The sequence below is a fragment of the Mastacembelus armatus genome, chromosome 10, assembly GCF_900324485.2.
Source record: "Mastacembelus armatus chromosome 10, fMasArm1.2, whole genome shotgun sequence".
NCBI lineage: Eukaryota > Metazoa > Chordata > Actinopteri > Synbranchiformes > Mastacembelidae > Mastacembelus > Mastacembelus armatus.
This window is the reverse complement of record NC_046642.1, coordinates 8,889,015-8,904,747: the sequence shown is the minus strand read 5'-3', so window position 1 is coordinate 8,904,747 and position 15,733 is coordinate 8,889,015. Positions and strand designations below refer to the sequence as shown.

General features: G+C 37.5%; 3 protein-coding genes across 3 annotated transcripts; 2 read left to right on the top strand and 1 right to left on the bottom strand.

The window, feature by feature from the left end:
• The first annotated feature begins 1,137 nt into the window (after window positions 1-1,137).
• clic2 (chloride intracellular channel 2) lies at window positions 1,138-5,531 on the top strand. The gene is made up of 6 exons (XM_026330176.2): window positions 1,138-1,405; window positions 2,973-3,082; window positions 3,647-3,772; window positions 3,886-3,986; window positions 4,309-4,490; window positions 4,893-5,531. The coding sequence occupies exons 1-6, from the start codon at window positions 1,352-1,354 to the stop codon at window positions 5,052-5,054; spliced, it is 735 nt and encodes a 244-aa protein (XP_026185961.1). The 5' UTR covers window positions 1,138-1,351; the 3' UTR covers window positions 5,055-5,531.
• A 3,638-nt stretch (window positions 5,532-9,169) lies between these two features.
• c1galt1c1 (C1GALT1-specific chaperone 1) lies at window positions 9,170-12,791 on the top strand. The gene is made up of 2 exons (XM_026329637.1): window positions 9,170-9,308; window positions 11,029-12,791. Exon 2 carries the CDS (start codon window positions 11,043-11,045, stop codon window positions 11,994-11,996), a length of 954 nt encoding a protein of 317 aa, XP_026185422.1. The 5' UTR covers window positions 9,170-9,308; window positions 11,029-11,042; the 3' UTR covers window positions 11,997-12,791.
• A 518-nt stretch (window positions 12,792-13,309) lies between these two features.
• On the bottom strand, window positions 13,310-15,699 carry mcts1 (MCTS1 re-initiation and release factor). Its single transcript, XM_026329626.2, has 6 exons — window positions 15,503-15,699; window positions 14,322-14,474; window positions 14,142-14,239; window positions 13,926-14,059; window positions 13,696-13,763; window positions 13,310-13,609 (listed from the first exon to the last, which is right to left on the bottom strand). The coding sequence occupies exons 1-6, from the start codon at window positions 15,511-15,513 to the stop codon at window positions 13,528-13,530; spliced, it is 546 nt and encodes a 181-aa protein (XP_026185411.1). The 5' UTR covers window positions 15,514-15,699; the 3' UTR covers window positions 13,310-13,527.
• Window positions 15,700-15,733: the final 34 nt, after the last annotated feature.

The window sequence follows — 15,733 nt, the reverse complement described above, 5'->3', positions numbered from 1 at the left end:
AACTCTCTGAGGACATGTGGTCATGCAATGAAAGATGAAGCTTTCACTTTCATGCATTCATTTCCCAAAACCGCACCACTAATCATCACTACTTACCATTTTTCTAAAACATGTTTGTATTCTGTAAACAAAATTTGTAAATGGTTTTGAATGTAAAGCGCACATTTTTTTATATACTTAATACTTTTCTCTCTTCACCTTATGCAAAACAAGTCACTAATAAAAAGAAGCCTCCACCTTCATTTGTAATACCCACAACACTGAGGGAATTCCTTCCACAATGTCATTGCATTAACCCACCTTTGTTTAAAAGAAAGACAGCAAAACCCAACCAGGTAGCTTTTTGCAAAATTTGCACTACTGAGTGGTGTCAGCAATGTTCACAGATCCTAAGATCTTAAGATCCTTCAAATAAAAGCAATTGCAAAAACAAGTGAAAGGCAAAAATAGTAAACAGATTGTAAGATTACTTTAAAGATTAGATTAAAGCTGCATTAAAAGAAAGTACTATTAGCCTACAAGAAATTTAAGTACAATACTATAGTATAGTTCTAAGTTACTTTTCTCCACTCTCTATCTACCACTCTAATCAGCTATAAGTTTCTTAATTGAACAATGACTAAAGGAAAGAACTGTTTTTATATTTTCTATGTCTTTATTGCAGAAAATTAGGTTCATTAATCATTATTAAACATTTTAACGCACTAAGAATAATCGGTGTGACTTAAAATGTCATATGTTCAGGTATTTTCTTACATTCCTGTAGCCAAATTAAATATATTATATTTTTCTGACAAAATTAGATTAGGTGCCATCCCTGTTTCCCAGGGCTCCTCAACACACAGTGGGTGCTTTGTATTAACCCCCTGCATCCCTGTGAAAAGTATTCCTCTATTATTCCTATATACATATCTAACAGGGTTGGAATGTGAGTGGCCCAAAACAATTGTCTGAATTTGTGTGTTTTTAGTCACGTTGTGTTTTCAGTTCCTGTGTACAGTATTGCAATATTGAGACATGTACTATTTTAAGCTCTCACTTCATTGGCTTTGGATATATATGAGTGTGTACCCCGCCCACTGATCTGGTACCTCCCTCTCCCCACTGACTTGTAAACTATGCTCAGAGCGATAGCCTCCAAGGAGCCTCAGACAAAACACCACCAACCACTCAAAGGCGCTACGCTTTCTCCTGACATCCTCGACTACAGACACAGCAGCAGTGCCAGTTTCCTCTTCAGCTTTGCGGATATTTTTAGGGTGCCAAGTCCCCCAGACAAAAGAAGAAGCTTTCACTGAAGCAAATACTTGGAATTTTTTTTAAAAAGTGAATCTAACTTCTGTGGAACAACATGGCACTTCTCCAGAACTCTGACAGGGAGCCAAGCATCGAGCTGTTCATTAAGGTCAGTCATTTCTTTTCACTTTCAAAGTCAATTACATCTAAATTTAGTGGACAAAGAATGTGGCACGTATAACTGCATTCAGTGCAAAATTGTCACTCTTTCTTACACTGTTATCTAAGAGAAAAATGTACAGGCAAACAAAAAGCACACATGGATTTGCTGCTCATGTATCAGTATTGTAAACAGGCAGAGATGTACAATATGTTGCTGCATGAACAGCATCAATCAGAGGACAACTCTCATTTAGATGGGTGCCATCTCCAGATACCATGTGCTACAGATGTTGAAGTTTTTGTATCCGTGCTGAGGGTCACAGCGTGTTTTATCAGTGAACTCTGGCCACAGAAATAGAGACCACATTATCATCACACACCCAGAAGGAGCCAGCAGTACGCAGTGTGACTGGCCCCAAGCCTGAACCAGGCAACACCCACTTTACTTACGCACACACTCAGATATTGTTGTCTATATCAAAAACTTACAAAGTTAGTCACTCTACTCCTCTACTTGTCATTTTACACGATTGCCTAATATCCAAATGATAAAATACATTGGGCTATATCATTTTACTATCTCTGAACCAAGATATGCTTTAGTTGATGGCTTTAGTGCAGAGACACAGTGTTTTCTGAGAGATAAAACAAGGTCAAGTGAAATGTAAAAACAATGCATGATAAACTAATACAAGCTAGACCTTAGAGTGTATCTTTTTTAAATGAAACATTCAATATTCAGTCACTTAAAGGAGTCATTTGAATAATTATGTGAATGTTTTAACTTTCATACTAAGAGGTAAATGACAAGATCATTACCATGCCACTCAATATGAAGCTACGGCCTGTTAGCTTAGCATAAAACTGGATGAACCAACTAGTCTCACTAATAAAATCAGCAGCAGTTGCTTATTAATATGTTAAATCCTGTGTGGTTAATCAAAACCAAAGTGTAACACTGATGTGGGTTATGTGTTGGACTATTTCTTGGACAGGAAGTAGCATGACATGACAAACCCATAAACCAGAAAACTGTCATTTTTGGTTTGTTTGTGTTTTCAATCTTGGTCTAGATTAAATCAACAAGATCTACGTGGTCATGTAGTGAGTGTTGGATTTTACTGATATGCAGATTTTAGACTGAGCCAGACAGATGTTTTTTCCTCTATGCTAAGCTAAGCTAACCAGCTGCTACCTTTATTCCTGTACAAGCACAAAAGTGAAATCAATCTTCTCAACTGTCAACAAGAAACCAAATCATTCCCCAAACAACTTACTGCTTTGACATAAACATTTTGGCTCTATTATGGCTTAAAGCTGGAGCTCCATGTGGGGCTTTAATCAGTTGTCATTTTTTGAGCTGACTGAAGGAGGAAAACCGATGTTAGCATCCGTTGTTGTCCCCTACAACACAATGCCTCCTTTTCCTATGAAGGAAACTGCCTTTAAATATTCCAGACACGCCTTTCACTTCCAAAATTGCTTGTTTATCAGCAGTGGAGAGGAGGAGAGATATTCTAGTTGCAGGGCAGTTAAAAAACATTTTTTAACTTAACTTTTGTTGTGTTTCTAAGGCTGGACATGATGGTGAGAACGTGGGGAACTGCCCTTTCTGCCAAAGGCTCTTCATGGTGCTGTGGCTCAAAGGAGTGAAGTTTACAGTGACCACAGTTGACATGAGGAAGTAAGCACCCCCTCCTCTGGTACACTTCCTGAGCATCTGGTCCTCGGGACTTTCACACAGAACTCTATTAAGAAACAAACCAGAGAGAAATTGAGAAGTTTTTTTCAGTAACCCAGACCATTTCCATTTGTTTGTCATTGGATGTGTCACTTAGCTTGACTAACAGAGGTTCGAGGGAGGAGCCAGTAGCGCCATCCTGTACAAAGAGATCTGTGTCACTTTCAATACAACCACCTTCTTTAATTGAGTCTTTATTATCTGAATTATCCAGTGAGCAAATAAGACAAGGAAACTCTGAAAGGAAGCTGATAACTTAGTGATTCAGAACATGACACACACACAACAGGCCTCTGAAATAGGCAGCCACTCCCAGCACTGTGTTTTTATAACTAAACCAACAGCCAATGTTGAAAGCATTAATCCAGAGTGCCACATTTGATTCTGATAACCAGAATGCTCTTGGTTCTGACATGTTCGATAACAGTCTGTTTGTAGCATGAAGATTGTGCATGTATGACCAAGTCAAATTCTCTCCCTCCTTGTCCCCTTTCTTTTGTTCTCCAGAAAACCAGCTGAGCTCAAGGACCTGGCCCCAGGAACAAACCCTCCATTCCTCCTCTACAATGGCACCCTCAAAACAGACTTCATCAAAATTGAGGAGTTTCTTGAACAAACACTGGCCCCTCCCAGGTACTGCTGCGCTCAATCATTCGACACACTTTAATGAAGTGTGAATTCTATGATGGGATATTCTCATTACAGACGTTCATTTCCTGGCTTCTCCTCTCTTCTCTCCCCTGCAGGTATCCCCATCTCAGCCCTCTGAACAAAGAGTCCTTTGACGTGGGTGCTGACATTTTTGCAAAGTTCTCTGCTTTCATCAAGAACAACCCAAATAACACCTGTAAGATAGGTTCCATGAAATTCAGTAAAGATATTACAGCTCAAATATTTTCATCCATACTGGATGTATGATAAAATGAAGGAAGACAGATAAATGTGCTGCTAATACTTATATATTTTCTGTTTGATTAGATTAATCCAGTGTATTTTATAGCTTGTGTATATGGTAAAAGTATAATGTAGCATACAATGGAATCTTTCACATAAAATACAAGTAGCTGAAAATGCTAAATACCGTACCAACTAATGTTCACACTTAAATTTGACCACTGACAAAGCTTGACAAAACAATATAACAAGTCCCATTGTTTCTGACTGGCCAGTCCATGAGAAGAACCTGCTGCGGGAGTTTAAACGCCTGGATGACTACCTGAACTCCCCGCTCCCTGAGGAGATCGACCACAACTCGAGAGAAAACATCACCGTCTCCAAGAGGAAGTTTCTGGACGGGGACCGTCTCACCTTAGCTGACTGCAATCTGCTGCCCAAACTGCACGTTATCAGGGTGAGCGAATCAGATGTGTCATTTTTGGGCTAATGTCACCTCTCTGGACAGTGATACCATTTACTCCAGTAATTGAAGGGATTTATTTACTCATTTCTACTCTAATATTTTCAATTAATCATTTTCACAGTTCACTTGAGTATTTCAATTAATCTACTACATTTATATGACAGTTGAGGTTATTACTTACTTTATATATTAGGCTTTTAGAAACATATATTCAACATAACAGCTGTTGAATTGTTGTCAAGTACATTAGTCAGTGTAACACAATGCATTTTACTTTACCTTTAAATAGAGTATTATTACACTGTTGCGTTAGTGCTTTTACTTAAGTATGTGGTCCAAGTACTACTTTCTACCAGTGACCTTCATGCACCTCTTCATTTCTGTTTATTTCAGGTTGCTGCCAAGAAGTACTGCAACTTTGACATTCCTGCCGAGTTTACAGGGGTGTGGCGGTACCTTCAAAACGCTTACGAGAGAGAAGAGTTCAAACAGACGTGTCCAGCCGACATTGAAATTGAGAAGGCTTACTTTACGGTGGCCAACCAGAGGAAATAAACTTTTTATAATCTGTAATTCAGCCCTGTTTAACCATATGTCTAGAGTTGGAGATATATAGAGAGCACTGCAACCTGCAAGAATAAACTGTGGCAATGAATCACACTCTATTCCATCATAAAAGACCGTGACATGTTGTTGTGCACATGCTAAAGCAAAATGTTTTATTGGTTGTATGTATCCATAGTCACTCACTGACAAATGGTATTTTTATGCCATTTTAAAAAGGCCAAAGGTGCAATTGACTGAAGATGTAATTTAGCAGTTAGTTTTGTTTATATTGTAAATATAAATATATTCATGCTTTTTTATGATCAAACACCCTCATGAGAAACTATATAATTGTGTTAGTGTGAGCAGTACCTTCAAAAACTTCATTTTTATACATGAAATACACTTCTTGTACAAATACACTTTAAAGTGATTGAATTGTCTCACATGTCTCACACTAATTAAAAACACTCAATTCATTTGTCATTGTCTTGTGTATGCATGTGTGTTTATTACTACTATAATGGGGGAAACAATGAAGACTTCTGAACTTTATCTTCCTTTTTTAGGCCTTGTACAGTAAATATTATTAAACCTCTTTCCCTTCACAATGAAAAACAGGTGACATAAATGGAATTTCTGATATTTAAGTTTATTTTCAAACACAAAAGAGACAATTTTACAACTTCAAAAATATATTTTCTGATCCAGTAGAGACAATGATTATGCTGTTGGATGGGAAACAAAAATGGTGATGGAGAGTGAAGGCATTTCCAACCAGGCCATGCTGATAACACACCAAATATCCAGCTGCTGTGTCCTAGTTGGTCACACAGTATTTCCAGAAACAAGCTGTCAGGACAGCAGAGATTGCAAAATTTGAAACAAAGCTGAGAACGTCATTGCAATTATTTATTTTATAAAACTCAGCCTTATCATTTAACATTAACATTTAAATTTGTGAAAACAGAATTCACCTGACTATATAGCTGAAATATTCATTTCAGTGTCTTCTGCTTGAGAAGAATATTCTCAAGTAATCTTTCCCACTTTACATAATGCAAGCTTTACTTAAACATCCTTCTGATTGGTTCTTTGCATTATAATATCATCGGGCCACACATATACATAATGTGAGGTATTGTTATGTAAATGCACGAGCCCTCGTCAGTGAAAGAGTCACTCACCTCTTTTGCTTGTTTTTGGTAAATTCTGCTCTGATCTGAGAAAACCCTGAGAGCGAAGCTTGTCGGCTGCTGCCAGCTTCAAAACTGCTTCTTTTAGGTCCTCCACCTAAAAAACAGAAAAAAAAACGTAAGGAAAGCAGTGGTTCTGATTCCAGCATATGTTTGTGAGCTTTGATGGCTATCAACCTCCCTTGCTGCAATATCCTGTAGACTTAAAACAGAAGATTTTATTATAATAATATAATGAACTGTATTTAAAAAGCAGTATTATATTTATCAAAACAGGTTAGCACAATAACAATGAAAAGATCCATGCCATTAAAATACAAACAAAATAATGTACAGTACTTAGGGTTGAAAACTCTTAGATGGTTAAGTGGCAGCTTCCTTTAAAGTCCAAAAAAAAAACATTTTTGTAAAGATGTAAGTTTGCATTAATGACACTTTTTCCAGTTATCCCAGTCATTTTAACTATTTAATTTTTGTTTTGTTTTGTTTTATGTCTATTTTGGCTTTATCTGTGTACAGTCATTTTGGTAAAATGATGTATTGTAGTATGTTGTCCTGTACTATAGACACAAAATGTATATTGCCAAAATATTCTCATCCTTACCATGTTGGCAAACTTTTCTTGTTGTGCTGGGTCTTTAGCACCTGGACAATGTAAAAAGAGATGAAATATTTTATATATACTGGCATACTATATATATGGCATATTATATATGGCTTGTGTCTACCTGCTGATTTGTTTTATTTATACCTTTATTCCAAGAGTCCCTGCCTCCGTTGTGCTGCATCAGTAGAGGATACAGGTTGCTCATCTCTCTCTGCTGTCCCTCAGCAGTGTTTAGTCCATCTTCCACCTCTGACACTATTTTCTGAATGAAATCTGTTGGGATTAAACAACATAACCTCATCATCCTGTCATTATAATACTGGCCTAATATTTATGCAGTTTTTAATAGATTACATTATAAATTGTACAGTTTTTGGATTTTGAAGCATGTTTAAGGTCAAAAAGAGTTATCAAGAGATGATACATTTTTACAATAATAATTTTAAATTATAGAATTTTTAGAATAATTTGGCTGTGTTATGTTTCATCATTAATGTTTTACCAACTCATCTAAAGACTCAGCTGTATGCATCAAAGCAGAGGTCCCAATGTTGCTCAAGAGACAATATTTCCTTAAAACCAATCCTACACCCCTTCTGAAATACTCTTTTTCTAATACTATAAAAAAAAGAAAAGACTCACCTGACTGTGGCTCCAGATTGGTATCAGGATACAGAGGTAGAGCATGAGTCCATTTTGCAGACCAAATCACAGCGAAGAGATAATACAAAGCTACAGAAAGCATGGTGCCTCTGTCTTTAGATGGCTAGTTCTGGACTACACCTCAGCCTCCCTCACACTTATATATCCCTAGTGACCATCCATCACAATCTGATCAATACATTATCATCACACCCAGTCTCCTTCTTAATGGTTTTGACGTGATGGGTTGGGTGTCTTAGACACAATTTAGGGGACCCTGTCAATTCTATCTGTGCTTGTACAGAGAGGCCTAACAAATGTTTACTCTGCGGCAGTAATCAGCGGCTGTCCAGCACGGCTCTGATGGTTTATGTCTGATGTGCTGCTCAACCGTATCATTGATCATGTCTGAGATCACAGAGCTGCTGGAAGTATGTCACTGCATGTTTCTACGTCATTCTCTGTTGAATGATGCACATTAGTGAGACAATTAATTGTTGTTTTATTGTATTTGGAAAATAATAGCTGCTTTCATCATTTGATTTCTCTCTACAATGATTTCAGGGATAGGTAAAATTAAATTAAATTAAATTAAAATAAAATGGGTAAAAGTGAAGGTGGGTATGTAAAAATGAGAAAATGTATATATCTGTACATACATAGCATTTGACCTCAGTATAAAGACATTTTAAGTATATTTTAATACCACAATATTGCTTAAGATGCAAGAAAAAAGTCAAGTGTGATTGTTCTAAAAAATCTAAAAGATCAAAACATGTTTACAGTTTCCAGCTCGAGGACACTTTGGGCACAAGGCTTTTTGTCAAAGAGAAAGGCTTCTAATGCTCTTCAGATGAATGTACATGGTATCAGGTGATTTATAAGCTTGTCTCCAGGTCTCTGAATGTGCTGTTGAAAACAACATCATGATGCATTTGATTTGACCTGACCGCTGAGCAGTCAGTCATAAGAGACAAAAGCACAGCTGTGCTTAGTTTCAAATCCAAAAAACTGCTTCACCTCAAGGACAATTTGATTGTTTAGAAAAAGAGAAAACACAACACACACACAAAACAAAATAACATTTCAAAATTACAAAAAGGTAGGGACGACAGTGCTTGTTTGTGACTTGACAGGACCCAAGTCGATGCAGAGTTTTGCATAATGTTGCGTTTGATGAAATGTCGTGTTTTCCCTTTTGCTGTTGTGTTGTTGGAAAATGTTGTGTTTTGCACCTTATGGCCACAGTAAGTAAAAGTAACTCTTCTAAATTTGATAAATATCTGCTCCTGGGGGGCAGCAGCCAATGGATGAGTACTTAGCTGTGTTGCCTCACAGCAAGAAGGTTCCTGGTTCGAAACCCAGCAGGGACCTTTCTGTGTGGAGTTTGCATGTTCTCCCTGTGCTTGTGTGGGTTTTCTCCAGGTACTCTGGTTTCCTCCCACAGTCCAAAAATATGTATGTCAGGTTGATTGGTGACTCTAAATTGCCCATAGGAGTGAGTGTGAGTGTGTGAGGTTTGTCTCTATGTGGCCCTGTGATGGACTGGTGACCTGTCCAGGGTGTACCCCTGCCTTTCACCCAAAGAGAGCTGGGATAAAAAACCTGTAGTTGCAACTGATCGCAGAAGGTGGCAGTAATGCAACACTAAGTGTGGCGTTAAAAGCCAAAGAAGAGGACGAAGCGGAAGCAATATTGTGAAACATGTACCTACCCACTTAGGTTAAATAAAACTGACGTTATAGACTCGCCAAACAGGAAAAGTGGAAGCAGGTAGGAGCAGCAATTGACACGGCAGCTTTAATCTAACTAAATACGGTAAATACAATTTCTTTATTGTTGTTTTTAATGTGATAACACTGTTAGTCGTGCAGTGTAGGCTTAATAAGACAGGAAGCTAACAGTTAGCTAGCTACTTAAATCCCTGGTTAGCCAATTAGTTAGTGCGAATTGTGCATTAGTGGATATGGATGGTAAAATTACATAAGCAGGTTAAACAGACATGTAGGTTTGATATGGTTCTAGTGTAGTCTTGTGTTAAATTCTTTCAGGTAAGTTAGTTGAAGCCACCTCCAGTCAAAACAGCAGGTTGAGGGTTAGATTATGGTTGCAGAGATAAATGGGTAGAACAAGTTTCGTTTAGAAAAGGGTAAACAGACCGACACATCACCGGAAGCTTGCCAGGGAAAGGTGTCGGTGTTTCTGATCTTGTGGTGACCTATCTTGCGTAGCATTTTCTTCCTTTCAGTGTTGTTTCAAATCCCACAAGATTTGTTTTCTTGGGTTTTTTTTATGTCACTTACAAAATGTCACTTATATCGGTACATAACACATGTTTACACAACCATCCCAGAACAGCTTCCATAACTACAAGGCACCGGTGTGTTCACTGTCTGTGTTCACTGTGTTCAGTGTGTGTGTGTGTGTGTGTGTGTGTGTGTGTGTGTGTGTGTGTGTGTGTGTGTGTGTGTGTGTGTGTGTGTGTGTGTGTGTGTGTGTGTTCACTGTGTGTGTAAACAAACAAATATTCCACGTATGGGTCAACATGCCTTTCATTCCTTACATAAGTCACTTCACTTACACTCACACTACATGCAACATTAAAAAAGCAAACTTTTTTTTTTTTACACTTTGACTCAAACAAGACCCAAAAATGAAGTAATTGTGTGTTTTTGAAAAAATGTGCCTCCACCCAAATGCAACAGTTAACCAGAAAAGAGCATATATTCAGAACTTGCTGTGCATATGCTTTAAGTGACTTGCGCACACACACAGCAGTGAACACACACACCGTGAACACACACCCGGAGCATTTGTGTTATAGATAACACAATGTGAATGAACAGTATAATGTGATAGAATAATGAACCGGATGTGGCTCTGTTTACACTTTAGTCTATTTAAAACATACAGTAAGACAGAATGTATTAAGTCCCCTGCAGTTTTTGTACAATCTACTGTTTTGTAGGTTTAATTTTTAAAAGGATAAAGCTGCCACTTTTGCCCATCAATTTATACTGAATTTGTTAAGCTCAGTACTGGTTTCCTGAACAAGCTTCATTTAGACCCTAGAGCTGCATACTACTGAGAAACCACCAGATAATCCTTTTATTTTTATAATTAATTCCAATTATATAAACAGCTCAAATGAATCAAACAAATGCAATCCTCATTTGATAATCAAAATAGGTGCCGATCTAATTGATTATTTTACTACTTGGCTCAACTGATTTTGAGAGTTTCCCCTCATTTATAATTCAGTTTGTCCCTAGCTATATAGTATTTCTAGTTATGTAGTATATGGTATTTAATAGACTGAAGGATTAATTAAGGAAATGGTTACGGAATGACAAAAAGCACAAAGATATTTAACTTAGTTTACATAGAAAAATAGGCAGATCTTGAGAGATGAAAATAGGAAATGTTTGTCAGTTTTTGTTTGAAAACTCACATGACTAAATGATGATGAAAAATAATTTGATTAGATTAATGAAAGTATCATCTCATCTCTAAACATAGCATTTTCTCTCCTCCCCAGAATCTGCTGCCAAAATGTTGTCTGATGGATGCTCTTTCATGAAGGGGATGTTTATGGGAGGCCTCTTCTGCTTGGTGCTGTCACTCCTAGGTAGTTTAAGCCCAGGTAACGATGCCAAGATAGACGGCCATCATCATCATCACGTCAAAGCCCCAAGTAAAGACGAGCTGAAACGCCTTTCTGACACTGAGGTGCAGGAGTTAAGCAATCAAGTCCAGGTCTATTGTGTAATCATGGTCCAGCCCAAGATCCTTGTTTACTGGGTCGCAGCTGTGGACACTTGGAGCAAACACTGTGACAAGGCTGTGTTTTATACTTCAGAGTCTTCGAAAGCACTTGAGGCAGTAGACCTGAATGAAAAAGATGAATGGGCAAGGTTACGTAAAGCTCTGGTACATGCTTATGAGAATGCTGGAGACCTGCGCTGGTTCTTTGTGGCACAACCCACCACGTTTGCCATCATTGAGAACCTCAAATACCTGGTGCTCACAAAGGATCCCAATGAACCCTTCTACCTGGGAAATGCTATGAAATCAGGGGAGCTTGAGTATGTGTCGTATGATAGTGGCATTGTTCTTAGCTATGAAGCTCTGAAAAGGTTGGTGCATGCGTTCCAGGATGAAAACAAATGTCCAGAAAGAGGACATACCCTGTGGAAGCTGAGTGAGGACAAGCAACTGGCCGTGTGCCTCAAATATACAGGTGTTTTTGCAGAGAACGGAGAAGATGCACGTGGAAAAGGCCTGTTTAACAGCAAGAGTGTCAACACCCTGATAGCAAATAGTCTGCAGGAGAACCCTACTAATGTGGTGGAGGGCTGCTGCTCTGACATGGCAGTCACATTTAATGGGATGTCACCAAATCAAATGCAGGTTATGATGTATGGAGTTTACAGACTCCGTCCTTACGGACATGATTTTCACGACTTGTTAGTATTTTACCCTCCTGAGGGTTCAGACAATGACTAGAGATTTATTCCTCAAAGCTGGATGTAGCATTCTGACTGTTTGCTTCTATGATGGCAAACCTAACTTTCAGATGGTTTTCATCACTAATTATAAAACTGGATCCTGGGTGGTGCTTTTATGTGTATTTGTACCATTTGCACTTGGCACAATCAACACCCAATTTTTTGTGGTGCAGGTAAATGGAACAGATGGGCATGCAATCCTTTGAAGATCAAACTAGGAAAGATCTCAAATTTGTGATAAGAGATTATGTGTAGGCTTTGGTCACTGTATTGTAAATATTTGTCTTTTTGTTGTCTTCAAATTGCATTGGTTAAGTAATTTTAAGTGTTAACTAATGGTGTGTCCATGTAACCTCATAATGTATCACTATCTGAGGATACGTCACATAACTTATTATTACTTAGATTATACAGAAATACCAATAATGAATATTGAGTCATACATACAACATTCTCCAGCCCACCTCCAAATGAAGTGCATTTTTGGCTGTGACAGGCTTCGATATCTCCAGATATGAAGAATTGGCCTTAGCAGCTAAATGGCAAAATTATGCATCAGTGTTGATATATGTGAAAAATATATTTTAAAAACACATTATCATTAGATATAAAACATTTAAAAAGTGACTCTGGTATAATAAAACCAAGTTACAGATTAAACGTGTTTTTTTGGGATTGGGAATAAACTGTCTAAAAATTGAAAATCATACAAAATATTGGTAGCTTTTTAGGTGTTAATAGTATTTATCTTGTTAAACATTCTGTGAATGATTTTTTTGGGGGGGGGGGGTATTTGTACAATAAAGGACTGGTTTATTAAGCTGCTTGGTTATTTAACAGTTAATGTATTGTATTCCAGTTTGACTGCAATAGGTTTTGTTTATAGTAAGTGGAGACCACTTACTTATATGTGTTGGCGGAAGGTAACAGTTTGGAGGTACTTTCAGTAAGCGTTCATTTGATGCTTTTTATGTTGGGTACTATTCAGAGACGGCTGTTATCAATTTTTATGTCTGTAAATTCAATGACAAAAACCATTTCAGCCAGTTTTACCATATAGTAAGCACACTACTCACTAAAGAGAAGAGAACAATAGGTCTGACTGTATGTAATACATGCCTCCCTGCCACCCCTTCAGTCATTGTCCATGTATGCTCACATCCTATACTGTTCAGTATCAGGACACATCATCACTCCAGCTACTAAATGCCAACTACTAAATGCCAGGACACCCAAGTAATGAAGGTCAGTCTGAAGGAAATAGTAATTTTGTCATATTTATCTTTGAATTCTAAATCACAGACAACACAATAACATGGGCATATTTAATTGGATTTGTTGCAAAACACCAACTGAGAAATCAGGTTTAAAGCAATCTTTCTTGTATTTGAATGACGGTTGATTCAAAGCCGGTTATGCAAGGAAGTCCGTAGGTGTAAACAGTTGACTGTCAGCTCATGGCTCGCTGTCAGGAGCTCCACACTTTCAAAGGTGGGTGTGGGTGGTGGGCGCTGCAGGTGTTGATGTCATCATTTATACGTCTTCATGTGCCACAGTCCATCATTGAGATAGTGAACATTCTCAATGCCAATTCCCTTGTTGACTTTTTCTCTATTTGCAAAAGATAAACAGAATAAGATCATGCATCATAAGATCTGCAACTTAAAGATTTTACTCTTAATGTATACAAGTCTTACATGCTTTCTGCAGACATCTTCATAACACCAACACAAAGTGCGTGTTGTTTGCCCTCTGCCATTATGGCCTGCATCCACTTGTTAAAGACAAATTTGTACAACGGTTTATTTAATATAAATAATGTACGTAAAAAAATTAAATTAAGCTAAAAAAAACTAACAAAAGACATTTTCACTGAAAAATCTATGGTGTGAAAATGAAATATCTTCCAGCATGTATAAAAGGATACAACTACTGTGTCAACTTCAGCTGGGTAGAGTTTTGCGCCTGGTGATGTCAGGCCAGGGCACATGATGTTGGCTCCACTTAAGACAAATTTAATGGCACCTTTGTCAACCTGCTGGTGTGGAAGAATGAAGGGATCTATGAAAAGGAAAAGGAACTTCTTAGTGTGAGAAAATTGAAATGCAACCATCAATCAACAACAGTCAACATTAGGTCTTACATTTATGCAAGAGTCTGAGGGTTGGGTAAAATGGTCCTTCTCTCTGTCTGAAGAAAAGCAGTTCTCCATTCACTGTCAGGATTTCAATATGTTCATGGCTGGAAAAAGAACCAAAATAAACTGTAGGATAAAATTTACAAAAACACCCTATGAAACACTGAGAAACACTCCACATCATACCATCTCACTATTTTGACAGGGTCCTTTTTTGGCATTATGTGATTGAGCCATGACTCAATCTCAGGAAACTGTTCCAACAGCTGGTTTTTGATGCCTTTTATCACTGATGTTTTCAGCTGGATACAGTTGGACACATTTTCCTTCTCGTCAAATCTGAAACAAAAGACAAGAAATATGAGATGAAGAGATGAAATTTAGAGCTAAAGAGAGCAAGTTGACTGGATGTTAAATTAACAGGAATTCATGCATTTAAACAAATGACAAAATTTCTGTGCTGTGTTTTTGAAGCCAACAAGACAACTCCAGGTACTCCAGCCTCCTCCCACAGTCCAAAAACATACAGTTTAGGGTTAAGATTATTGCTGACTCTATATCAGTTTTTAGCATTCAACTCAACCAAAACCTGCAATATTTCAATAAATAGAAAACAAAACACCAAAGATCCTGTCTATATGCTATTTATTCTTCTGTCTATAACATTTTTACTGGTCATACCAGACATAGTTAACACAGGTTAAACCTTTCGAAGTGGTCTTTGAGAGAAAACATGCTCGTATTTTTTTCCAGTCATTACATACCTCTCTCTCTCTCTCTCATATGCACATACAACTGTTAAACTATCATGATCAATTTAAATCTTATCCAAATTGTTCTATTCCAAGATGTATTAATATAGCAGTGATGAAAATTGAGTACACTTACTTAAATATAATTTTGATTTACTTGTACCTCCAATTAGTGATACTTTATACTTATACCTCACTACATTTCACATTATATTCCATATTTCATTGTTCCACTTTGCATACGTAAAGGCCTTAGCATTTCAGTTACAGTATGTGGCATTAACGTCAGGCTGAAACTGCACAATACTTAAGTTAACTTGTCCTGCAACAATGTAAGCTCTATGTAAGAGATACTGAAGTAATCTTTTATCTAACTAGTTTTATAAAATAATAATGTCTCAACATAAAATGTTATCCTTAGAAGAAAAAAACATCTCTAAGGATTACGGAGAGATGACCAGAGGAATGATAAAACACTGATGCCTATACAGCAAATGATTTTATAAAATTTCAATTCATGAAACAAGCTCAAAAGTCGCGATGGCTAATCAGTAAACGATAGCCATTTAGCCGTGGTTAGCTAAGGCTACAACAAGGAAATAAAAAGCGACGTACTTTTTAAACATCCTCGATGGTCGCCGTTACCACGTTCCTCGATATAGTGACAAAACGTTTCGCTGCTTGTTGTGCCAAAGAGATTATGATAAACACAAGTAAACAGAAAATTACAGGTCATCTATCAAGAAATGCTATAACAGCTCCACGCCTGTTCAGCCGTGGAGGGCCAGTTGTATGATAGTTCACGACACTTTTTTGCGTTACCCGGCAGTTCAGGTCGAATTCGAC